Below are 26,977 nucleotides of genomic sequence, written 5' to 3' on the forward strand. Positions count from 1 at the left end.
CGCGGGATTAAACAGCGATCGGTTCTGTAGTTGTGGATGTGAACGGGTCAAACAAATGATGGAATAAGAGGATCCTGAATGAGCGGGGGGGTTCACAGTGTGGAGGGAAGGTTTGACATTTGACTATAACAGAACTATAAATGCGAATGTCGCTGACTGACTGAGTGATCAAGTTTCCCCATTGGTCGTTGAAAACCTTGTTTCTTTGGTTAACCAGCTTGTCAGATCCTTTAGCAGCTTAGCGACAGATCGAGCGACTTTCTGGACAAACCTCAGCTTCTCTCTGCAGAGGAGAGTCGTTAGTACGAGTTCCCTCCCTCTGAACGCGCAGCAGCTGACGTGAATCAGCGTCTCACTTTCTCTCTGAAGGATCATTTTACAGTGAATCACAGCTCAGTCTTTGTCTTTACCTGACTTGCTCGGTGATGTTGTCGGACGACGTCGTGGTGATAAAATCGGGATTTTAGCAGCAGCAGCTGTTTAACATGTCGCTGCGTTTCAGTCCCAGTTTCAAACACGTTCTGTGGTCTGACAAAAGAAACTGAAAAACATGTAAATGAGGACGGCTGTGTTAAAACACTGTGACCGGCTGACACTCGGCAGAATGAAAATAACCAGCAACGTCTTATACTAGAGTTTTAACCTGGTCAGTTTTTAATGGTCAGCCCAGTGGTTACTCATTCAGAGAAGATGATTGACTTATTATATTTCCACCCATCGTCTCACAACTCTTTGTGCTCCTTGCTTGCTCTCCTTCACAGAGGAACTTAAGACTTTGATCCTTGTACTTGGAGCGACGGCCTTGAGGCAGCTCTCATCTTTACTGAGGATCATTTCTCCTTTAGTGTTTCACAACGTCTCTTATCACTTGGCTCATATAAGCCTGGGAAAGAACAATTAATCTGTCACTTTATTGGTTCAGGAGTAGTGAATGTGCTGTAAATCAAGATTAAACTGTGACGTTACTCAACATGGCCGCAGTTGCTTAAGTTTATTCCATTGACAGGATGTTTCCAGGCAGGTAAAACAGATTAGAGACGAAACTTGTTCAGTTCAGTCGGAGTTACACCCAGTGGGTTTAATATTTTATCTGGATGCATTTTGTAGTTTTGGTGAGTGAAATGTTGAGTTGATTCTTCAGTTATTCAGTGGCGTAGCTCGACCAATACTGGATCAATACAGAGTATATTTTTATAAGAAATCTTTAAATTAGTTTTTAAATGAATTGTCAGCAAGATATTTTCTAAGTGGGACGGGATGTTCTGTAGCGGACAGATCTGATGGCCATGCTGTTTCTAAATTCTTCGACGTCAGTTACGTGGATGCGTCGCTCCGACCCCGACGACTGTCGTTTAACGTTTCCCTGTTTAAACTTCACAGTTGATGCTGCACGTCCTCGTCCTCAGAGCGTCAAGTTGATCGGATGTGTGGTCGTCAGTGTGGCATCTTCAAAAGTTTTAAATTACTTTTCAACTACATCAGAAACTTCTCCACAAGAGGGTTCAGTGACATTATAATCATGTTTTGAATGATCCCGACCCTGAGTCCGGTTCTGCTCGAGGTTTCTGCCTCTTTAAAGGAAGTTTTTCCTGCCGCTGTCACCAAGTGTTATAAAGAGTGCGGTCTAGACCGGCTGTATTTGTAGAGGGCCTTGAGATAACTTCTGCTGTGACTTGGTGCTATATAAAGAGAAACGGACTTGACCCGACCCTCACGTGGAGGAATTTGTTTTAGTAAAGGTTTTGTTACTGAGACCAGATCTTGATGACATCGCCCGGGGCAGCAACTTTTCATCAGCTGGTTCTTTGTGTGGGCCGCCGTCCAAAACAAACTTCATGAAAGGGCTGTTGGCGTCATCTGACTGAGATCCTCGCTGCCTCACTGTTTTCTTAGTGACATAGTCTAAATAAACAGGCGCCCAGATACAAAACAGCCTGTTGGTCGTCCACACTTTCCCCACAGGCTTCATTCTTACCGTCGAGGAACAGGGACGCATACATTCATTTTTCAGCATTTGGCATTTGAAGTTAATGGAGGACATGCTCTTAACGCCGTCGCCCCTCTGATGGTTTTATTCTCCTCTGCATCGACTGAACCCTCAACTTCAACTGTCCATTGAAAGTCTGCAGATCTGTCAAGATGTTATCAGGGTCTGTGGCAGGACAGGGATTATAATTACATTTGGTGCAAGCAATTAGCTAAGTGTCTTTGAAGTCTCTTCCCCTATCACACTCTGACTGATTTATACTATATAACATAAGGCGCTGGTCCTCAAGCTGCTCTCTTTCTTATCAGTCCACGTTTGCTAAATTGAGAATCTATGGCGAGCTAACGAGAGCAGCTGCACACAGTTCAGTGAAATAACAGCGTGTCATTTCTCCTGATGTTATCAGTAAAATGTCTGCTAGCTAAAATTTAAAGTAGCTTCACATTAGCTTCTAATGCCTTTCTAACTTAATGAGGACGTGGACGAGCAGCATGTGCTGAAAATAGTTTATTTAATGTTAAATGAGTCACCTGCTTCACTTTATTTCCTCTTTTACCAACGACTTTTAGAAATGGAGCTGCGTCGAGTTTCTTTGTTACGTTCATGCACTTTGACTCAGACTCAGACTCAGACTCAGACTTAGACTCAGACTCAGACTCAGACTTAGACTCAGACTCAGACTCGGCTCAGTGGCTAAAACATAACATGTAAAAGTCGCATGAGAAGGTTGAAAAGCCCAGTGTGAACCTTAAACTCATTTCAGGTTTGGAGTGTGGTTCTCTATAACCACACACACACACACACACACACACACACACACACAAACACACACACCAATGCAAACATGGGTACATGCAGACACACAGCGGGTTGCTCTCAGTTGTAAGCTGCTGGGGTGGAACCTGAAGAAACCACTTCCTGTCTTCCTTTAGCTTGTTGCTATAGCGCTGAGGCTAGATTGTTTGTTTTTGTCTCAGCCAGTTAATGATAACCACACTGCTACACATGGTGGCGGTTCTGTGTAGTTTGTGTTTGATTATGTAAAGCTAATGACTTCCTCAGGCCATAAACACAAAGCTGCAGTGCTCAGTGTTAATCAGTGCAACAGTTTTGGACAGACACGACGACACACACTGAGATACAACTGACTGCTGCTCAGTGTGACGATCATATGTTTTACAGACAAACCTGTTAGGGTGGTTGTACAGAAAGACATCAGTATGTGGACGACATGAGACTTCCCCTCTGTGCCCAGAGAGTCATAAAGTTTTCACATCACACTCAGTCTCAACATCCCAGTCCCCTCCAAAACAAAGAGAGTGGCTTTTTAATGCTGTCAACCAAACGGTTTATTAACATATAAGATCTGAATTTCCATATATGAAATATGAAGGAAAATCATGGATGTATTTAAAGTATAGCCTCTATATGTAAAAATTACATATGAAACCTGTTAGAGATTGGAACAATATTGATATATCCTCTTATAAGGGACACATATGGTAACATCATTATTGATATAGGGACAAATATGCCATATATATGTCATAGGTCATAGTATAGTACGGCATAAAAATGTCACAATATATTAAGGGGAAAAAACGTCAAAAAATGTTCATCGTGTTTTCAGTAGGTAACTTGACCCTGTGCTATAGAATATGCACCGTATGTTAATATGTACCAACAATTAACTACATTATTAAATGTGCCCCATGCCTCTGGTTTGAGCATCAGAGACCAGACGCCATTGAAATACTGGTGGCCAACGTTGTATGTTCCACTGGATATCACTTCCCATCAGCAGTGTGCACACAGTGAGACGACAGCAGTCAACACAGTAAGAATCAGGATCATCAGGATCATCATTGTTGAATTTGCTGAGCGTGTGGAAACGCGTCTCCTCTGATCTTTATTGTCAGTGTTGCTTTGGCAACAAACACTGGAAATGATATGAGTGCAGGCATGTAGTGGAGACTCTGCTGGACTTTACCCAGAGGTGCTGTCGCTGCACCGCTCTGCTGTGTGTCTGCTGATACTGTGGTTTTCCTGTGTGCACTGAAAATCAGAAAGTGCTCAGATGTCACGTATAGTGCAGGTTATACTCGAGACAGCTGCTGCTTCAACACAAGACGCATATTGTTTTTGTTAACATGTCTGTACTTTCCTCACCACCGTTCAGAAATGTCCTGGTTTACTCAGTTCTAAGCTTCAAATGCAAAGGAAACCTGCTGCTCTGCTTATTCCAGGAGTCTGTGGTGAATGATAAACTTTCACTGAAACCGTCAGCAGTTTTGAATCTGATCAAAAGGAAACTCCTCCTGGCATCCTTCCTGAGCCTCTCCTGCTGCCTCCATTATTCCTCCTCCACCTCCCCGCTGGGTGCTGTCACTACGCCCAGGCCTCGGCCCTTCAGGCCTCTCTGACCGAAACAACAAGTTCAACCAGTGGGAGAGACGGAGATCTGACCGGCAACATGTTGGCCTGAAGCCAGAGACACAGACTCATGTCAGAGAGAGAGAGAGAGAGAGAGAGAGAGAGAGAGATGCTCCCAGGGTCTTCTTCAGATCGAACGTAGATTCACCGGCAGAACGACGCAGCTCACGTACGAGTGACGGAGGTGGGAGTCTGTCTGTGAGTCTCTGCTCCCCGCGGTGCAGTAACTGGATTATAAGGTGCTCGTTCACCTTACATGACGGACTCTAACACTCTTCAGCAGCCAAGAGTTGCTCGTCAGATCGTCCGTCTCAACTCACCTGGCCGACTTGTTGTTGAGGAAACAGTGTCAGATAAAGTTAGCTTCATCTAAAAACAGAATAAACCTTGGTGTGTTCCCCACGTTTGTGTGTACGAGCAGCTGTTAAAGATGTTTTAACGTGACTCTTCCGATCTTTACTCATCCACAGAGCTTGTTATGAAATGAAATCCAGGGACGGGACTTTTAATCCATGAAGCTTTTCACAGGTTGCAAAACACACGGCACACCTCACTGCCTTATTGTTGAGGCGTATAATCTATAAAAGAAAACAGCAGTATGATGCATCTTTGTTCGTCACCGCTGACTCACCTGTCCTCAGCCTAACTCGTATTGTTGTGAAGTAAACTCACAGATTTGGACATGTCATTTAAATATATACATGTAGGCTACAGGTGGAGGACGCAGGGAAACGTAGATCCTGTGTGGGTACATAGGAAGCCCTCCTCCTCCTCCTCCTCCTCCTCCTCCTCCTCCTCTTCCTCCTCCTCCTCTTCCTCATCCTCCTCCTCCTCCTCCTCCTCCTCCTCCTCCCCCTCCTCCTCCTCCTCCTCCTCCTCCTCTTCCTCCTCCTCCTCCTCCAGCAGCTGATCCAGGAGCTTCACCTGTTGGTTTGAGGCGTATTTTAGGAAGAGAGGAGGAAAGTTTGACAATCTGCTGCCAATCACTGCAGTTCGTTCAGATGTTTCTTGCAGCTTCTCCGGGGAGAAGTGAGTGAACGTTAGCTGAAGCTCTAGTTCCTCCTCCATGTTTGTTGTTGTCCAGAGAAGGCCCGCCTCTCAATTCTTCAGATTGGACGATGGGAAAAGCAACTTTCTGCTCTGAGTTGAACTTTTATCTTTCTTTTTTTTTAACTTGAGGCGTTCAGAAGGTTCCTGCAAAAACTCCAGATGCTCTGAGAATCTGAAACACGGCGACACCCGAGGAGCATGAGCGCAACACACTTACCGCCCCTAGAAAACCTCTTCCTGTCTGATGGTGGCCTGAGGGCAGCGGGTCACACACAACACTGACATGTTTTCATGTTAGAAAGTTTAACATGCTAACGTGTTAGCGAGCAGGTGAATGTAAGGCTAATATTCACTCGCTCTGTTTTGGTCTCCACCAACTCTAGAGGAAAATATCTGGCTGTTTAGATGCAACAAGCTCCGTGTGTGAAAGATGCTCCAAAGCTCCACAGGTGTGAGGTGACCTGTCACTTTCTGCTGGTTCATCACGTCTCACATGTAATAAAACCATCAGCTGTTAAATCCCCTTATCAAGAAGAACGTTCACGCCTCTGCTTGTGAGGCGAGGCGACTTTAGCGCGCAGCATTCCTGCACTTTGCACCTCACCTGTTATATCATCCTTATCGTCTTCATTAACTGCCAGCTGTTCAACCTGACAATCAGCTCGTCTGAGGTCGTCCTCGCCCGGGAGGTTTCAGCAATCATCAACCACGCTGAGTTCATATTAACCGCCGGAGCGGCTGAGATGCTGAGGATGCAGCAGTGGATCTTAAATGTTCAGCTGGCTGAGAATCATTTACAGATAACCCCTGATAGTCGAGGATGTCGCAGAGATAGCAGCGGTTTTATCAGCTGGGCGGGAGCTTCAGGTGTTCACAGACTGTTACTGCCTCCGTAACGTGTCAGCTGTGACGGGGATGTTGAGTTTCTTCTCTCGTGGATGTGGAAGAAAAAATCTGTCTGGAAAAGAGAAAAGAGAGGAAACACAGTTTACGTTAAATCTAAATTCTGAGATCAAGTTGGAAGTTTTAATTTTTAAGTCACATTTAGACTAATACTAAACAAAAATACAAATAAAATACAACTTTATGTCAATAATATGTGATGTAGGGGTGTAAGGAAATATTTTATGATACTGATTCTCAAAAACAGTTCAATTCTTTTTTTTATTCATAGTTAAAGTGCAAAGATTTGGAGAAATTTAACTTTAAGTCTCTTACTTACGTAGAAAACTTCAGGTGTTTTGTGGAACCGCCCCCTGGCTCCTGGTCGAATCGTATCGCCAGATTTTTGCGATAATCGATACGAAATGAGGAGATGTCGAGTCAAATACTTGAACTTGAACTTTCTGTCTCATCATTTTGGGCTTAAATAAATGAATAAATATAAAAAATAATACTATTGATCTTCTTTTGTGGGTGGAGCTTGTCTTCCATACGTGTCTTCGTTTAGAGGAGAGTTGGAAAAACGCCTGACGAAGACGCAGCTGTGAAGACGTTGTTTTTAAATCTACCCTCATGTTATTTGTCCCAATCAGCTCCATGTACACAGTGTGTAAACAGGGAAGTTACGTGACGTACAGAACATGTAATGATTGCAGCGATGACGTGAAGCACCTGCAGTGGAGAAAGTTCACATCAACGGCACTAAATAGTCAATGAATGACCACGTCTGAGAGCAGCTGCTGGTCCCTGTGATCAGACACGTTACCGAGCGTCTCCGGCTCTGCTGCTGTTTGTCGTCCTCTGATTCACTTTACATAGAAAAACCGTTCAACCACCAGAGAGATCAGCTGTTGTTGTGCTTCTCTTCAATCTGTCTGAAGGTTTTATGAAATGTCCAAGTCTCAATGTTAGAATCAGTATTTTGTGGCATAATAATGATAATAATTAATAACAATGTGTTTGTATCTGTGTAGTAAAGGTGGGGAGAGGCCACCATCTCATAGCTCCTCATTATTTATGCATTCATTAATTATACGTTATAAATTATGGATTAATATCATCATTTTGATCGACTAGTTCATGCTGATGCTATGAGCTGTTCTGACGTGTGTGTGTGTGTGTGTGTGTGTGTGTGCAGGATGAGAGTGGTGGGCTGCGGCCTCGTCTCTACCACCTGAAGAAGGGAGCTAACGGCTACGGCTTCAACCTGCACAGTGAGAAGTCCAAACCGGGTCAGTTCATCAGAGCCGTGGACGACGACTCTCCAGCACAGAGAGCCGGACTCAAACCACAGGACAAGATCGTCCAGGTACACACACACACACACACACACACACACACACACACACACACACCCATCAGTCCTGCTTGATACTTTGTGTGTTTTATTTAGTTTGTTTGTGTATCAGCTGTAATCCTATTACACCAGTGGGTAAGCAGAAAGCTGAAATCCCTGAAGCGTTAGGAGGCGGAGTGTGTGTGTGTGTGTGTGTGTGTGTGTGTTGTGTGTGTGTGTGTGTGTGTGTGTGTGTGTTACTGTGGTGTGTATGTTTTTACATGTGTGTGCACGTGTTCATATATCTGCGTGTGTGTGTGTGTGTGTGTGTGTGTGTGTGTGTGTGTGTGTGAGACACCCGGGCGTTTCAGCCATGTTCAACATGGCCGGGTCGGAGTTAATCCACTTACTGTGTCTGTGGGCTGAACTCGAGGAGGAGGGGGAGGAGGGGGGTAAATAAAGTCATACCATGTCTTCACACACACATACATGTTGAGGATTTCAGAATGTGGAGAATGTGATGAAGTCTGTGCAGAGGTCAGAGGTCACCGTGCTCTGTACCACCAGAGACTCGTCCTCCCACTGGAATTCCTCAGTTCCCTTATCTGCTGGATGTTTGATTAGCTCCAACTCTGGGAGTGTGTGTGTGTGTGTGTGTGTGTGTGTGTGTGTGTGTGTACCCTGCCCTGTGATATCAGTTACCCAGCATCCTCCATCACTCTCCTTACTGTCACTCCATTCGTCACTTTTATCTTCGGAACATCATGATAACTCAGTTACTTTGCGTCTGTGTTACTGGAACTTCTCCACCAGTGGAACGTTACGCTCCATTGTCCAAACACACACACACACACACACACACACACACACACACACACACACACACACACACACACACTCAATCCATCTATTTACAATCACCAGAATGAACATGAAACTCTTTACAACACTCAGACCTGGGTCAGGACTCAGCTGGGGGCTGCCTCCTGGACCCAGACTATTGTAGTCTCAGAAACTCTTGGAACAACAGTACACCTGTATTTAACACCCCCCCCCCCCCCCCCCCAGGTGAACGGGGTGTCAGTGTTTGGGATGCAGCACTCGGAGGTGGTGGCAAACATCAAGTCTGGAGGAGACGAGACCAGTCTGCTGGTGGTCGATGCCGAGGCCGACGACTTCTTCAAGAGGTGCAACGTCCTGCCCACTGAGGAGCACCTCACCGGTAACACACACACACACACACACACACACACACACACACACACACACACACACACACACACACACACACACACACACACACACACACTGCTTCAGTGACTGTGTAATGACGTGATTCTCTTCTGTAGGACCTCTTCCTGAGCCGGTGTCACAGAGACCATCAGAGGAGGAAGAGGTGAGGACCACTGCACACACACACACTGTAGTCTGATGACATCACTGTGACATCATCAGGGGGTCTCCATGATCCTGAAGTGTAAAATGAGCGGAGTGTCTCTTTAACGAAGAGTGTTTGTGTGACGCTCCACGGCCAGAGGAGTTTATCAAAAGTAAACAAGGAGCAGCCATGCTCCCCCCTCCTCTCTCCACACACACACACACACACACACACACACACACACACACACACACACACACACACACACACACACACACACAGGTCAGAGGTCGTCATGAGTGTTTATGGCAGTTGTTACCTAATAGCTGGTGAATGAGTGTTTGTTCCTGCTGCAGCGGAGCAGAATCTGAATCTGAGCGAGTGTGTAAACAGCTCGTTAGTTCGCTCATTTGCATAATCCCCAACTCGCCCTGAGAGTTAAAGCCACTTCAATCCCATGATCCTCCAGGACACAGGAAAGAGAGAGAGAGAGAGAGAGAGGAAAACGCACGGTGCTGAGCTCTTGTTGCCATGGTGAAGGGTCAGCCACAATGTCACCAGAGGGGCCAATCCACTTTTCCCATGTTGTCAGTGTGTGTTTGTTTGTGTGTGTGTGTGTGTGTGTGTGTGCGTGTGTGTGCGTGCGCGCTGATGAAACTGAGTTGAAACTTTGTTTTAAACGTTGTGTATTGCTGTTTGTTTGTTTGTTTGTTTGTTTGTATATTCTTGGAAACAAAACGTAGCTCAAACGCTCCTCAGTGTCTGACTGGAATATAAAGCTCCTGCAGTTGTTGTGGTTTGTCGTGGTGCGTTCACAGCCTGTAGGAAACATAACTGCAGGGCGGGTGTCGATGAGTCAATGTTCAGTCATTCGTACAGGAAGCGAAAAGTTCAGTCAACAGGTCACGCGTGTTTTTAATGTTTCATTCTTCAGCTTTAATAAGTGACTGATGACTGTAGTTACTGAAGCAGGCTGTGCTGCCCCCTGCTGGACTCTTCACACACACTTTCATCTGACTGGTTTTTGAGAGCTTGAAGTAATTATATTCTGGGTTTTTAAATACGTGTAGCACAAAGTGAAAGTGTTTCAGTCCGACAGTGTTTCGTGTTCATGTTCACACAGCTTCCTCTTTTGGGTTTTACCTCCTGACAGTGAAGCCAGTGTCACCATGTGTTGTGAAATAAAATTTAAAAAAGACGTTACAGGAAATTCATTATCATCAGTCTTTTCAGAAACTTCTCTGTGAAGACTTCAGTTAAAAACTATTTTATTTTAGTAGAAACAGTCTCAGACTCTGTCAGTGTGTAAATGATTGATGATGTTCAGAGTCAAACCAACACAAGACTCCGACTGTTTGTCTGTGTAGCTCAAGTTACATTTATATTATATTATATTATATTATATATAGTAGTGTTGTCAGTGTTGTCCTAAAACACCAGACTTGATAATATCAGACGTCATGTTCCTGAAACATAAAAAGCAATATTATTGTTCTGTGTTATAAAAAACTAAACTGAAACATAAGATACAGTGATTATAAATCAATATAAATAACAATCATATCACAATATAATAACAGAAATCAACCCCCTGCAAAAAAAGAAATGTAAACATTGTGTACCGTTGTGTTGTGAACATCGTAGTGCCGCCATGAACCGTCAGTCAGCTGTTTGACATGCAGGTGTTCAGCAGGAACATGTGACTCTGAGCCGAGAGAATCAGAGACGATCGACAGACATGACGTTAATAAGTGTAACACCAGATTGATTGTGTGTGTGTGTGTGTGTGTGTGTGTGTGTGTGTGTTTGAACAGGTGTCAGTGATAAAGACTAAAGGGTCTGTGAGCTCGTCGGCCTCCAGCGCCTCCTCCAACACCTCCCTGCCAGCAGCGACCACTGGCACCCCCCCTCCAGAGGTAACATCCCATCATGGAACATTAGATCATCATAATTTTATTTTTTTTTTTTACTTATATTTTCATGTAACTTTCCTGTTTCATTGTTTGTTTTTAATTCCCCCTTTTCTTTCCGTAAAGCCCTTTGTAACTTTGTTAAGAAAAGTAAATAAAGTTTATTAATATTTTATTATTAGGAACAGAATCACAGAGTTCAAGAATAAAGTTGAGATATTTTTTCTGAAAAGTCATAATATAAAATATTTTGAAAACTAATGCAGCTTTTTTAAAGATAAAATATGACGTGAAATTATAACTGTGATTTATGTTATTATTGTATTTCCCCCAATCCTCCAGTCTGCTTTAAATTCAATCAATAAGACTCATTAATCAATGTAATTACAGCTGTTTATGAGACCTGTAAGTGTCAGACATGATTCAAACTCTGATCGTGACTCATGTTGGTTGAATGTGGATCATGTGACTGAGCTGAAAATATACAAATAGGTCGTTATTATTAAAGTTTGTGTGTAAACCCTGAAAATCCTGCTGTTGAAATGTATAGGACAGTCCTGGGTCAGGGTGAGAATAACAAACTGTCTGTGTGTTCTGCGTCTCCAGGCCGACCGGGCCCCGGGGCCGACCTCAGGAACCGGGGGTCTGGGTCTGGGTCTGTCGCTGGCTCAGGCCAGAGAACGAGCCCATCAGAAACGAGCCGCCAAGAAAGCCCCGCCCATGGACTGGAGCAAGAGGAACGAACTCTTCAGCAACTTGTAAACACCATCATCATCATCATCATCATCACTCTGCCCCCCCCCCCCCCCCCCCCCCCCCCGGTGGAGAACCCAGAGAGATAATCAGTGTCTGGTCTCTGGATCTGGTTCCGACAGACACAGTGTTCGTTCAGAACATTTTAAAGTCCCGTGTTGAAACAGTATTATTGATGATCTCATTGTTTTAATTTAGGGTTTTTTGCCACTTTTGAAATGTCAATGTCACACACAGGAATGAATGTTAATATATGAAGCAGGATGTTTGAGAGAGAGAGAGAGAGAGAGTAGAGATGTACAGGTCCTCGCGTCAGCAGTGACGGGGCTGCAGGGAAAATAAATTATTGGCAGATTTTCGAAATCTAGTTTAAATAAAGGTGAGACGTCGGCGTCTGAAATCAGCAACTAGAATGAAAGTTTTCTTCACTCGGTGTCTGAGTATCTGCTGAGCCCTCACTGCCACAGTAACCACGACAACCTGTTCCAACAGCGTCGAGTCGTACGATGGCTGGGGGCGATTTTTAGAATCAGGTAACCGTGGAAACGACCTCCAGGGTTTCTGACATCACGATATATGATTCGATGAAATTATTTTTTCATGTTGCTCTTGTTCGATTTGTACATACATGAATAAATGATTTAAGAAGAAACTTTATTTTGACTGATTTCATGACGTTTCTGGATTTGAACAGGTTGTAACTCCCGCCTCAAAACATTGTGAAGCAGCGTGGGATCATGGGAGTTGTTGTCTTTACCACCGTTGCCATCAGCTTCTCCTGGTTTGTATTCCCTCAGTGTCAGTGGTTCAGGAGGTTTTTACCTGGAGCTGAACCAAAACACCTTAAATTAAGATTTACTTCAAGTCTGATTTAAGGTTTCCTTAAATAAAAAGAGTTGGACAAAGAACCCTGGAGTCTTCTCCTTAAGGTTTCCTTAAAATGTTCACTGACGTATTTAAGGTTTTCTCCTTATCTTAGTCTTTTACTTAAGGAATCACTTAAAGTCATTTAAGCTGCTGCACGAAAGACCTTTGCGACCAAACTAAGGAAAAACTAGAACCACCTCCTCGTGGTCGTATCCCTCCGCCGCTCAGACTAGTTCCAGGTCACATCCCTGTTTATCCAGAGTCAGAGAAAATATTAAACATCTGTGTGAAATTTTGTCATAATTTCTGTGAAGTCTTAAGTAAAGGCTAAAAAGTGTTTTGTGAGGTCACACTGACCTTGACCTTTGACCTTTGACCACCAAAATCTACTAAGTTCATCCTTGAGTCCAAGTGCACGATTGCATCACATCTGAGGAAGTTCTGTCAAAGTGTTGCTGAGATATCGCGTCCGCGAGAACGAGACGGGCAGACGGACGGACGGACGGACGGACGGAGGAATAAAAACATGGAAAAACTTGCAGCCAATCACCTTCGTCCGTCTGACACTCACTTTCTTTTCTGTGTTCAGGCACCTGAACAAACACAAACACAGTACAAATTCTCAATTTAATGATTTCCAGGATGAAATATCAACAAAAGCAACAGACATCCATGAAAACTGAACAGAGGAACAAACAGTGCTAAAACTTTTACGTTTCAATGTCAGAACACCTGAAAATCTTACAAACACAACGACTCCCTGCTTTAGTTACAACACAAAAATCAGGAAGTGCAAAGGATTAAAGGAAGAGAGGGTTCAAGATGGCTTCAGGTCATGGCTTTTCTTTACTGGCCTCACTGACAGAGGAAGTCTCACAGACAACCACACAGGAAGTGAACGACAGTGGAGTTAGACTGAACAATAAAAGCGTCTTTTCATGCGAACACTCGTTAAGGTGCAGAAAGAGGAGAGGGATCAAATCTGAAAACATGGAGTCTGTTTCAGGAAGAAACTTCATCTCTGAGACGTCCGTCTTAAATAAACTGATGGTCCTGAACGCCTCGTCTCATAAAGCTGCTTCTCATAACTCTGAGTTTAGTGATTCAACGACACACCTGTGCACACGGAGGAGGTGTGGCCACAGATCCAGATTCTGGGGCCGGTTGCACTAAACACCTTAAGTTTTCTACTTAAATATGACGCTTAAGGTTAAATTTCTCCTTAGCTGAGGGAGTTACTTCTCTTGAAAGGTGCAGCAGTGAAAGAGATTTCACAGCAGTTAAATTCTACTGTTTCCATGGAGACAGTTGATTGCTGCCAGTGGCACCTGTGATACCTGTGATCTCATCCTCCTGTTGTTTTAACGAGGTGAACTTTGGTCGTTAAGGGCTTTTGTGCCACAGTTTAACTGACTTAAAGTGATTCCTCGAAGTTTAAGACTAAGATGAGGAGAAAACCTTGAATACTTAAGTCAATATTTGAAGGAAATCTTAAGAAGAAGACTTAAGGGTGTTTTGTGCAACTGTTTTTATTTTAAAAAAACCTTAACTCTTATGTTAAGGTGTTTTGTGCAACCGGCCCCAGAGCAGCACACTGACCTTAACATTTGCTGCTTTGTGAGACAAGGCCCCGCCCCTTCATGGAGTCTCGGGGAGTGCGCCAAAATTATTTAAATGAAGAATAAAATTCAAAATAAAAAGATAATTAAATTTGCCAATTAGTCATTTCTATTTTCTCTGTTTTGACGATGTTTAATGATCAAATTCCATCTTCAGACTCTTCAGTTTCCTGCTTTAACATTTACAGCCACCATTTCATCATTGCTCTGATCTAAAGACGTCACTTTTATTTTATAGAAGCAACGTCCCGGCGCTTCGTTCACTTCTTTAAAGCCACAGTAAAAAGCTCCGGGGATCAAACCAGCGGTAGCGGTAACAGTGACGTCCTCCAGCAGCTAACGCTAGCTGTGAGCCTCGACGCAGGGGGAGGAGTCACAGTGAGCTCCCGCAGCAGAGTCTGGCCTCCTCTGATTGGTCAGCACACACATTACAAAGTTGTGCACTGTAGCTTTAAATTAAAGTCATCACAGAATAGAAACTGTAAATGTTGAAAGGAAGAAACTGATGAGAAAGTATTAAAAATTAATTTTGTGATTCAGTTATTAATCTAAAGACAGAACAGGGCAGCGGTTCTCAAAGTGCGGTCCGGGGACCCCCAGGGGTCTTGAGGGGGTTCCTGGGGCAAAAAGGGGAATAATAATAATAATAATTCTTTTTAATTCCATCCATAAGTGACACAACGACAGACTGTGTGAATATTTTGGTTCAAACTCTTTCAGTAATAAACATCTAAAAACATAAATCTCCTCAGACCGGATCCTCGATGTGAGAACGTCTGAGAACTACTGGAATATGGAAATAAAAATATCAATTGTAAAATTTATATTTTCATTTTATAGTTCATGAATTTATAATATCTTTTTAAATATATCAATATATAAAACTTTAATTATTGTGATGGCACGCTAACGCCTCCGTACCCAAACACAGCTCTCGTCTATAGATACAGAATCTCTTACAGTGTTCAGTCACTTATCATTATAACAGGTTATTGACCGGGTCGACTTCACCTGTTGACACGTTTAAAAGCTTCACCTGCTCATTGGAAACAGCAGCGTTACAGTAAATTCGCTTCATAGCACCCTGAGGCGAGCTGTGGTGGGCGGAGCTCCACAGACTCTGACTGACTGACAGTGACGGAGCTTTAAAGACGCCGTCCTGACACGAACCTGCTGAGGATGAAAGACTTTGGTAAAATCAAACCTACATAAATATGGAATAAGCTGCTTTTAATACAATAAACAATATTTCCCCGTGTTATAGACAGTAAGCAGCAGTGTACATATATACTGTGATTATATATATAACACAGTAACGCTAATATACACCAGGTGATCAGTCCATTTGTTAAAAACAAACACAGAGGTATAAATATACTCAAAGACTACACACACACACACACACACACACACACACACACACACACACACACACACACACACACACACACACACACACAGACTTATCTATACATTTACTGGTAATGTGAATTAAATGGACCCTCGTTCCCTTTAGTGATAATAACGTGCTGAACACACACACAGGATTGTGGGAGCTGATCTCAGCTGCTGTTTTCCCAGGTGTGCGTCCTAAGGCGAAGTGCTCGCGTTGAAAAGTACAGAGGACACGTTGAGCGGGGAAATCCTCCCCAAATGTGAATCGTCCAGAGTCCCAGAGTCTCTGGTCTTACCCGCAGCAGGAGGCGCACTCCTGTCTGATGGAGCCTCAGCTTCCTGTCTGTGGCTCCCGAGACGTCACTCCAACATGGCGTCCAGCTGGTCAGCGAGGTCGTCAAACATGTTGCTGATGTCATCCAGGATATTTCCCGCCGCCTTGACCGTGCTGCTGCCGCTGAGGAGGAGACAGACACAGTTACTCACACAGAACAGATTACATGTAACCCCCCCCCCCCCCCCCGGACACGCCTGTACGTGAGTGACGTCTTTACCCGTCCACGCTGCTCCCTTGAGCCAGCTTGTTCTCCACCACTTTGAGCGCCGCCTCCAGTGACGTGCTGGTTTGCTCCAGCCTCTGGTGAGCCAGCACCTCCAGGCCGGCCGCACTCGCCTGGGGCGTCCCCGCTCTCCCCGCCTGGACCGCCGCTGCCGAGGCGGAGAACGAAGGGGCCTGGACCGGAGAGGACGGAGCGGCTGACGCGACGCTCTGGAGCGCGGCGAGGGTCGGTCCTGAGGGACATGAAGAGCTGGTTTAGATTTGAAGTCAGAGAAGAAGAAGTTCAGATGTTATCGGAGGTCGTTGTTACCTGCTGCTGACGGCGGCGTGCTGCTGAGCTGAGGGAGTCTGGACCCCGACGGCCCAGCAGCTCTCTGCGGACTCTCCAGCTTCAGCGTGGGGGGGTGTCTCACGGCTTTAGGACTGGGGGAACACGTGTGAAGCTTCGGTGACACCGTGTGAATCTGAACGCTGGTTAGTTTGGGGATGGCTATTTGTGCGCCCGCCTGTACCGGAGCAACTGTTTTCTGGGGGGGTGTTGGTTTGATGTTGGGGGGCTGTTTGAGAGGACTGGGAGGTTTTGAGGACACCGGGGGCTTCGGGCCTTTTCCCACCGAGCCGACTCTCTGGAAAACGTTCCTCTGAGGTTCCTCGCCGCTCTGCGTCCCGGCGACATCGTGTGCGTTCGCCCTGTGGTTGTCGTCTCTGTTGGGTGAAGACGCCTCCTCGGGCGTGGAGGCGTCTTTGTCTTTGGGTTTGTGTCGTCTCTTCACCGTGTCGGACTCTTTCAGGTTGAACTCTGGGAGCTCCAGGCTGTTCGGAGTCTGGACGGGATCCTCCGGGGGAGTCTTCATTTCGCCGTCGCCCCGGCTGACGACCGCGATCCTGGGTCGCTGTTTGATGGTGAGGTTTCCCTCCTTGGCGAAGGGCAGGTGGTCACATGAGCTGTTCTTCGGAGACGCACCTTTTGATATTCTTTCACTTCTTCTCGCTCTCTCTCTCTCCTCAGTCGCTCCATCAGTGTTTCCTCCTCTCTGTCTGTCACTGTCGCCCTCCGTCCTCTCACTTCCTGGTCTTCTTAAGCCGCCGACGCCCAGGGCGGGCACAGGTTTGGAGTGCTGCAGGATGATGTGAGCAGGAAGTCCGTGTGGAATCGGGGAGGAGGCGGGGCTAAAAACAGGCGACACGGGGACGTGTGTTGGTGGTGGGATGTCTATCCTCCTGGACGGACTGCTGCTGCTCCCCTCCAGCCTCGCTGCGATGCTCCTCACGCTGCCCACGCTCTCTATCTCCACCCCGCCCTTCACCTCCGGCTCCACGACTTTACCGTTTCCCGGCTGGCGCGGTGGGCTGCCGCTTACCGAGCTCATCCTCTTGGGCGGTGGCGGGGGCGGGCCTTTGCGTCGGGAGCGCACGGCGAAGGAGTGGCTGCGGTTGATGTGGCGTTGGGCCCCCGTGGCGCTGGTGTGCCCACGTCCCGGCCTGCGCGACAAGGTGGCGTAGGAGGGCAAGGCTGCAGCGGAAGCGGAGGTGCAAGGGGGAGCGAGGTCATCATCTTCGTCTGGCTCGCCGTCGGACAGGGCGTAGCGAGTCAGACTTTGGGCGCGCTTCTTGTGGGGGCCCCTCTGGGCGTCGTCAGCTGGGGCCGGTCCGGGCCAGGGCCCCAGGAGAGGGATCGCTCCGGGCAGCGGCTTGGAGAGGACCCGCGGAGCGCCGTTGACCCCCGTCTGAGCCTGGATGTAACTGAAGGCCTTCTGGGTGGGGGAGGGCTGCGGGGATGGAGAGGAGGGGGAGGAGGGTGGGTGGTGCTGAGGCTGATAGAGGCGGGTGGGGGACTGGAAGTGTTTGGCCTTGGGTGGGACGGCTGGGTAGGCGAAGCGGGGCATTTTGCTCGGGGTCAGCGGGGGCGTGAGGGGGGAGAAGGGGAGTTTGTTGGGAGTCACAGACCGACTCTGGTGCTCCCACATCTCCGTGGGTCTCTGTCGGCCTCGGCCTCCAGGACTACTTCCTCCTCGCTTGGCGTCCTCCCCTCCTCCGCCCCCCAGACTCTCCTCAGACCGGCTGGAGTTTCTGGCGTGTTGCGCCTGACAATAGCCTGAATTTGAATGTCCAGAATTCCCAGAATTCCCCGAGCCCCGTGACCGCGTGCTGATGCTCTCCTGACTTACTGACATGGCGGATAACGCCACCGCAGAAGTCACGCCCCTAATACCGAACGCCTCTGCGGCTCCTCCCCCCGCCCGGCCCATCATGGCGCTCTGCAGCTCGGAGCTCAGCTCGCTGTCCTGGAAGGAGAGCAGGGCCCTAGGGGTGCGAGGGGAGGGGCAGCAGTTATTGGCGGGAGCGCCAGAGTGTGCGTGAGCGTGCACGTTGTGTGTCGGCGTGTGTTCGATGGCCACCAGCTCCAGAGCGGCTGGGGGCTTCCGTCTGAGAGTCCCGCCTCCGGTTCTGTCGCCATGGTTACAGGAGCGCTGAAGATCACAGAGTCTCTTCACTGCTAACATCAGCTTCTTCTGATGACCTGAAACACAGACGGCGGTCATCACAGCGGTTCACAGTGACATCACAGAACATGTGGTCTGATCTCTCACCGAGTTTGGTGATGCCGATCTCCTGCAGGTCCTCCCACGTGATGTCCTTGACGATCGTGATCGAGTCGTAGCCGTTCTCGCACAATCTCTTCTGGTACTGAGGAAGTCCGATCACACTGAGCCACTCCCCCAGGGCGGACTGCGGCGACAGACAGAGTCATCGTCATCGCCAGCATTTATCTTTCTGACACGAGCGGTGAAACAACAACAGATGCTTTTCAGAAATGTTAAAGCGTCTCTCACAGGGATGTAGTCGGGCAGCCACTCGGGGATACTCAGTTTGCTGATCTCCATGGAGATCTTCTTCCTGTGGCCGGGTTTGGTGACTCCGATGGCCGTCAGGTCCTGAACGCCAGAACACATGTACAATATGTGATCAGCAAAACAAAGAATCAACACGTGACAACTGCACAAAATATATCATGCTGAAAAAAACAGGGTTATAACTCCACAAACTCTGCGTTTCTCAATTTCTACTGAGTAAATTCACTGATTTACCAAAAACAAATGTGAAAATATGAAAATGAAAAAAACTGCTACTGAAGCAAATAGAGAAAAAACACAAGTTTGTTTTTTTATAAAACACATTAAGAAACAAAAACAATGACGGATCTAAACTCAGTGTTTCCAGGTGACACTCGTTTTCATCACCAAGCTAAATGCTAAATGCTAAATGCTACATCTTTAATGAGATTAAAAACTAGAAACTAAAATCAACATTTCCAGCTTGTTTTTCCTCGATCATTGACATGTGACATTTGTTCATGGAAGTCAATTCAATTCTATTTTATTTGTAAAGAGCCAAATCAAAACTGTATTATATATATTATCTCATGGCACTTTACAGGGGGAGGTCAGGACATATTAACTACATGTGTCTGCGTCGCACTCTGGTTCTTCCTGAAGATGCCATATTAACAATTTTCATATATTATAATAAAATGAGTTACTGAGCTTCCCAAACTAAAGTTTTACAGTAATACATGAACATTAATTGTGATATTCTGGTAAAAATAATTCAAAACGATGGTGATGGAGGTCGTAACCTGCTGTTCCGAACACTGCACAGAGATTCTGGGTCTCTAATCGATGTTATTTCTATTTGATTTGGCGCTTTATAAATATACAGATAAAAACTGAGTTGACATGAACTCTCTGGTTCTGGTTCTGTTGTAGGAACAACTGTAGAACAGAAGATCAACATGTTCTCACATCCGTCTGAAAGCTTCGTCTCTTAGTAATCTATCTAACATGTATTTAACATGATTTATTAAAGGTAAAACTTTAACTGTGACACTGACACACACCTCAGGGGTCATCCTGCTGATGGTGGGGACGTCATATCCTGCACTGATGAAGTTGGATGTGTACTGCTCCAACTGGAACTCACACAGCCACTGGTAGATCGCCTCCGAGTCCTGACGACAGAGAGGAGGGAGATCCATGACACACCGACACACACACACACCGACACACACACACACGACACACACACACACACACACACACACACACACACACACACACACACACACACACACACACACCTAGCCAGACTACTGAACTCACCTTTCCCTCCAGCAGGTGCTCCGGTCTGACGAAGCCTTTCTGAGGAGTGCCGTTCACCTGCCGGCGGGAACCACCTACAAAACACACACACACACGTCATTCCTCCAGGGCGACAGAAGCTTCACTGAGTGACTGAAGGAAACGAGTGACGTAACAGTGACCACGTTCTGTGTCACATGCTAAAGTTACACCAGATTATACCAGAGTATCAGGGCCACACTGAGGGGAAAAAAGAAATCTGAAATTTTAAAGAATAAAGTCGTAATATTATGAAAATGTGAAATTTCGAGAGAAAAAAAACAATTTTTAGGAATATTACAAACAAATCAAACAGGTTCTCAATATCTCCTTATCTGTTAAACCTAAAGTTAATTTAACATAAAATTACAACTCATAATATTTTGACTTTATTTTTTGAAATATGATTTTATTCTCGAAATTTCAGCCTTTTTTCCTCCTCAATGTGGCCGAATACTCTGTGGTACCGTACAGCTGCCTGAGTGTGTGTGTGTGTGTGTGTGTGTGTGTGTGTGTGTGTGTCAAACCCCCCCCCGTCTCTTCCTGTCTTAAACCCCGAGGCAAACGTTCTGATCACGCTCTTCTCGCTCGTCAGGATCCATCTGCCTTTTAATCAGCACCGTTTACAATAAGCTTCATCTAGAGAGCAGCTCTGAACACACAGAGGAACTGTGCAACGTAAAATACAGTATGTTGGAGTCAAGATGCTATTAGCCTAGCTTAGCATGAAGACTGGAACCAGGGGTGTGAACGGCTCTCTCACTCACACACTGTTTGAAATGCATTTACAGCAAAAGCACAAGTTCAGTTGTCAAACTAAAGTCCACGATGAACGTTCAACAGGAGTTTGCTGCTTTGTTGAATCATGTCTACACAAGTCTGTCGATTGTTCCAAAGTGCAGCGACTAAAACCTTTGGAGAAGCAACTTTTAGCTGTGATGCTCCGAGCTGATGGAACGGTCTCCATGACGACGTGGCGACCTGAGAGCAGCTGGAAGTGTTGGAACATAAACTCAAAGTGTAGTGACCTCTGCAGCTCAGCTTTTAATTAAATATGGTTTTTAATCATCAGTCACTTTATTCTATTCACTTATTTTATTGTAATTATGTTGTAAATTATATTTTATTCTATTTTATCTGTTATTTTATTATTGATTTTCTTTATTTGCTGATTTCTTTATTGCTCTTTTTAGTGTATTTTACTGTATCTCATTCTCAGCTTTCTCACTTGATTTGTCCTTTTTCTCTTTTGCTCATTTGTCTTTGAAGCCAAAGTGCTAAACAAATAAAGACTGAATGAATGATTGATTGATTATTTTATTCTGTATTTAATGCAACTTAATGCAACCCTAACCCTTGGCCTCAGGGTGAGAGACTAAACTTCAGCCACTGAGCTCTTCTCAAAGTCCAACAGAAAGAGAAACTAAAACTTAACTCACGTCAATATTATATAACAACATATAATAAGTCTGGAATAACTTCCACTGAATAACAGGTCCTAATGAATTCTCCACTGAAGTGCAGATTATCAGTCCATCAGGAGCATCATCTTCACCGTCTTCATGTTAAATGTGAATAAATCAAACATCAGATCGGGACTTCTTACCCTTCAGGAAGAAGAAGAGCGGCAGAGCTCCTGACGTTTGACACTTCATCCTTCCCTCCGCCCGTCCTGCTTTACACTGACATTTCTTCAAGTCTTTCTCCTTCATTTAACGGATGTGTTTTGCTCCTTCCCGTCTCCTCCCTCTCTCTTCTCCTTCCTACTCACCCTGAGGTCAACAGCGACCGGTCATTCCTTTATATAATGTAAAGCCCCCTCTCAGCACAGAGTCCTCAGATTTACCTGCAGCATGTGAATCCTGCACCTGCCGCTCAGATCCGACACGTTTTCCTGTTTTTCAGTTTTTCCTTTGAGCGGTGATCAAGTGCTTTTATGTGTTTCGGTAACTGAGAGAAACTGGTGGTTTTATTGGTTTCAGTGGTGAGGTGAGGTGAGGTGAGGTGAGTCCATTCTCACTCCCTGCATCTCATTTCCTCTCAGACTGACGCCAGTAACAGCTCAGTCTGCAGAACTAAAGCTCTGCTGCCACATTCCTCAGGTAAAGTGAAGTTACTCAAACAGGATCCAGCTGCTCTTTGATGCTGTTCACCATGATGTGCAAACACTTGGATACGGGTCCTAAAGGTGATTTAAATTAAGTTTTCCATCTAACCGTGTTTTCTTTCAAGATATAACTCAATGTTTTAGCCCTTCAAAATAAAAGTGAAATGTACGACAGATTGTTTGGGTGAAACATCTGAGATTTCAAGAACAGAAAGATCATTAAGTCAATAAATAATAAATATGATAATATTAGAAGAAAAAAAGAAATAATCTGCAGCACCTTGAGAACATAAAACATTTCCAAAAGAACGTGTCAATATAACGAGAAAACAATCTGCAGTTCTTTGAGATGATGTCAAATATTTACTTTAAAATCATCCTCACTGCACATTTACAAGAAAAAGTGACATTAAGAGACAAAAATTAAAATATTAAGATAAAAAAAAGTTGAAATACTTAAAGAATCAAGTCAAATATTCACCAGAAAATATCTCTGAGTCCATGAGCGGACGTGTTTCCAGACACAGTCAAAGAGAGACCAGAACAGAAGTTCAGATTAAAGCTCAGGGTTTGTGACCCACTCAAATAAAAAGGACTGTCTCTGGATGAAGAGCTAACTTACACTCTGTACAGAACATAATTAGTTCCAAAAGTAATCTTTTTATTGCAATACAAAGACTTCTTTTCATAATATTATGACTTTTTTCTCAATAAATTAAAACTGTTCCCGCAAATATTTCAATTCAACAAAAAATCTCAAATTTTATTTATTTATTTTTTTAAAGATTTTTTAGAAGGAAACTGAGACGGAAAAAACAAATCATTATAACAAACAGTTTAAACACAGAGAAAAGAGGCTGAGGTCCAGTTGCTCGACTCACCTGTGGATCCATCAACCTGTTTGCTGCGGTCGGCTCCTGCAGTGTGGACGTGTTCTCCTGATTCACCAGCAGAGGGAGCCAGCTGCACACAGACAACACGGAGGAGACAGTCAGATCATCCAGAAATAAAATCTCCTTTCTCCGTAGCTTTTAGAGAATTCATACAACACATAAAACTGCATTTGAAAACTTGTGATGGGGAGTTTTCATGGTGAATTCAAGATGGAGGAGAAACACCCTACATACAGTTTGTATTTCAGTATTACAGTCCACAAACGCTTGTTGTTATTTGTGAGTAACATCAGGGGTCTCTCTCTGTGAGCAGGTCTGACCTTGCCCGTGTCGGTGTTGTGGCGGTTGTGAGTCCCGTTCTGTTTGTGGCTGCTCTCGGAGCTCTGGCCGCTGCCGGCGCTGCGACTGCTGCCCACGCTGCCGGCACTGCCAACACTGTTTCTGTCACCTGAGAGAGAGAGAGAGAGAGAGAGAAAGAGAGAGAGAGAGAGAGAGAGAGAGAGAGGAAAGACAAAAGAGAGAAAGAGAGATTGGAGGGTAAAATGAGACGTTCAGAGAATTTAAGAGCTGGGAAACTGAGAGAGAGAAAGTCTGTGGTCTGAGCGCACTGCAGAAATCTATTTGAACAAGTCATGATTCTTTTCAGTCCTATTCACCGTTAAAGGACGAGTTTGACATTTTAGGATTTACACTTATTTACTTTACAAATGTCAGAGAAACTAAAACTGGAATCACTATCGTCGTGGTTGCAACCAGATAAGTTGCAGGAAATGTTGTCACAGTCTCCTTCCTGAGTTACAGAGTTGAATAATGGCCAGAAGTGCTTTTGAAGAACACTATGATGTCACAGTGAAGTTGACCTTTGACCTTTTGGATATAAAACGTCATCACTTCATTTTATCCTTATAGACACTTGAGTTAAATTGTGTCGTAATTAGCGAATTAATTCATCAGTTATGGCCTTAAAAACTGTTTTGTGAGGTCACTGTGACCTTGGCCTTTACTAAAATGTAATCATGTCATCCTCAAGTCCAAGTGGACATATTTGAAGAAGTTCCTTCGAGGCGTCACTGAGATATCACGTGCACGAGAATGTGACGGACTGACAACCTGAAAACATAATGTCTCCGGCTCGAGCCGGCACAGAGGAATGAAAAGCCCATGTAAGCTACGCTAGGCAATTAGCCTAGCTTAGCTGTGAGTAGGCTAGGCAATTAGCCTAGCTTAGCATAATGACTGGAGGAGGGGCTGACAGCTGGCTCCGTCCAAAGTTCAAAAACTCAATAACCTCACTTAATGTATATCGTGTTTGTTTAACCTGTACATTACAGGCCTGGATGATATTCAAAATTTTATATCTCGATACCGTCTCACCCAAATATCGTGATATACGATATTATTGATATGTACGATACCAGCCGAAGCCTCGTACATTAACAGAAATGTATCCACGACGATTTGTGATTTTAGCTGGAGTTGTATGGTGTAACTATCAGATGACGCACAAGTTTATCCGTCTTAGCAAGAATCAGTGACGCAGGAAACTCCTCCTAAAGCCACTAATTGTCATTTTCAGTCTGTTTGTGTACAGATTAAAAAAAATAACATGCAACGTGTTAATTATTGAGCTTTTGTGCCAAGATGATAAATCACGTCCCAGCTCCACACCTCACACAGACTAAGGCTAAAAAAAACAAAAAGCAAATTATGTTCCTTCTGACTTATTTCAGGAATGATCTGGAACCAGTTGTTTCATTATCTCTTTGATTTTTAAAAGCACAAATACAACCACAACCCCCCCCCCACCCCCCCCACCCCCCACCCCCACAAATTTCAAGACTGTTTTTGCTGCCCAGGCTTCAGGGTGGAGGCAGGTTCACTGACAAGCTGCAAAAAACCTGACACCAGGAAGTCACGCTGGAGTCAGAGGCTCTGAGGGAGTTACTTACTGTTCCGTCCTGCTGCCAGGAAACAACTGTGGTTACGGGTTACCGTGGTTACGGTTACTGCAGCACTGGGGGTGTGAGGGGGGGGTGGGGGTGCAGGGTGGCATCACAAGGTCAAGACTTTGGGATAAAAACGGATAAAGATGGGAATAAGCTTCCTCTGAGAGGCCCCGTTTATCAGAACGGCGAGGACTGGATCTGGTCTACAGGTTCACACGGGGGTCGGGATTTGTGAGGGGGGGGTGGGGGGGGTGGCAGGCGTTTTGGGACCACACACTCTTACCAGTGGGAGAGCTCCTGAGGACCCATATGTCCTGAGCGGGGCTAGCAGGACTAGCTGGGGCTGAGGGCTGACTGCCAGGTGGAGCACCTAACAAACACACACACACACTTTAGATCCACGCTCACTGTTACTCCGCCCACTGAGGGAGGAGCTGGGGGCGGATCTACAGAGCCCACCACAGGACTGATGGAGAGGAGACGGGGGGTCAGGGTGGTGCTTGGAGGGGGAAGAAGAAACCAAAGAGATGGTTGGAAGTGTGTGTGTGTGTGTGTGTGTGTGTGTGTGTACCTGCAGGATCATAACCATGGGTGTATGAGTCGTCAGTCTGAATGATGGAGCCGTGGCTCGACGGAGGAGCTCTGGATGCAAAGTGTTGTCGTTGGGAAGGCATTGACGCTTGGCGGGAGAGGGTGCCCCCTAGTGTCAGGGAGACAGGTTTGGGTTGAGGATAGTGTGCGTGCGTGTGTGCTCGTCAGCGTGACCTGCATGCACAGGTGTATGAAGATGCAGTGAGGTCGTGTTTTATCGTTCTCTGAGTTTATGGAACAACAACTGAAAAAGAGCGGATTCACTGTAAATCCTCTCTGGTGTTACATCACCGACGACGCAGAGAGGGCTTACTTCTCCTTTGTCTGCTGTTGGTCCATGGTTGCTGACACCATTGACATTATCACAGAGCTCAGGCGCGCATGCACATGCACACACACACACACACACACACACACACACACACACACACACACACACACACTGCTGAGTTTGCCTCATAAGCAAAGAGCCTGTCACCGACTTTAAGTCAAACTCTCTTTCTCTTGTCTCTTCTCCCTCAAGCATGAGCAGACACACACACACACACACACACACACATACACACATACACACACACTTACATATACACACACTCACTCACTCACACACACACACACACACACACACACACACACACACACACACACACACACACACTCAGACAGACAGACAGACAGAGACACACACACACAGCACATAATATCCCAACGTAGACTGTGAGGGCTTTAGCACTGAGCTGACACTCGGCAATCTGGCCATAGTAATCCTATTAATGTGTGTGTGTGTGTGTGTGTGTGTGTGTGTGTGTGTGTGTGTGTGTGTGTGTGTGTGTGTGTGTGTGTGTGTGTGTGCAGCCTGGCTTGTTGAGGACCTAGAAGTGAAGTGTTTTATCTTGTGTGTGTCTCTGTCTGCTGCTGCTGCTGCTGTTGGGCCCCTCGCTGCTCGTCCCACTGTTTGAATGTCAGTGGCTTTACAGCTGCAAAACAAACATGGGCTCATATTCCTTTTATTCACAGGGATTAAATCAGATGATTTACAAGCACGCTGACCCCCCCGACCCCCTCGACCCCCCCCTTTAGTGACCACACATGC

General features: G+C 45.5%; 2 protein-coding genes across 5 annotated transcripts in view; one reads left to right on the forward strand and one right to left on the reverse strand.

The window, feature by feature from the left end:
* LOC130162154 (Na(+)/H(+) exchange regulatory cofactor NHE-RF1-like) overlaps positions 1-11,765 on the forward strand; it is a 17,332-nt gene extending 5,567 nt beyond the window's left edge. The window contains exons 2-6 of the mRNA XM_056365735.1: positions 7,551-7,721; positions 8,757-8,910; positions 9,038-9,084; positions 10,881-10,982; positions 11,583-11,765. Coding sequence (XP_056221710.1) covers positions 7,551-7,721; positions 8,757-8,910; positions 9,038-9,084; positions 10,881-10,982; positions 11,583-11,738 — 630 coding nt within the window. The 3' untranslated portion in view covers positions 11,739-11,765. The remainder of the gene's footprint in view (positions 1-7,550; positions 7,722-8,756; positions 8,911-9,037; positions 9,085-10,880; positions 10,983-11,582) is intronic.
* A 1,444-nt stretch (positions 11,766-13,209) lies between these two features.
* The window catches only part of LOC130162151 (caskin-2-like), a 49,237-nt gene continuing 35,469 nt past the window's right edge, over positions 13,210-26,977 (reverse strand). For 2 of the 4 annotated variants that reach the window (XM_056365728.1, XM_056365729.1), the window contains 11 exons: positions 25,865-25,993; positions 25,577-25,663; positions 23,668-23,795; positions 23,336-23,417; positions 20,330-20,403; positions 20,068-20,178; positions 19,004-19,105; positions 18,761-18,899; positions 16,480-18,690; positions 16,165-16,402; positions 13,210-16,067 (listed from right to left, as the gene is read on the reverse strand). In XM_056365728.1, the coding sequence (XP_056221703.1) occupies positions 15,971-16,067; positions 16,165-16,402; positions 16,480-18,690; positions 18,761-18,899; positions 19,004-19,105; positions 20,068-20,178; positions 20,330-20,403; positions 23,336-23,417; positions 23,668-23,795; positions 25,577-25,663; positions 25,865-25,993 (3,398 nt within the window). In that variant the 3' untranslated portion in view covers positions 13,210-15,970. The remainder of the gene's footprint in view (positions 16,068-16,164; positions 16,403-16,479; positions 18,691-18,760; positions 18,900-19,003; positions 19,106-20,067; positions 20,179-20,329; positions 20,404-23,335; positions 23,418-23,667; positions 23,796-25,576; positions 25,664-25,864; positions 25,994-26,977) is intronic. The other 2 variants (XM_056365730.1, XM_056365731.1) reach the window with 2 other exon arrangements.

Source organism: Seriola aureovittata, chromosome 21, assembly GCF_021018895.1.
Source record: "Seriola aureovittata isolate HTS-2021-v1 ecotype China chromosome 21, ASM2101889v1, whole genome shotgun sequence".
Taxonomy (NCBI): Eukaryota; Metazoa; Chordata; class Actinopteri; order Carangiformes; family Carangidae; genus Seriola; species Seriola aureovittata.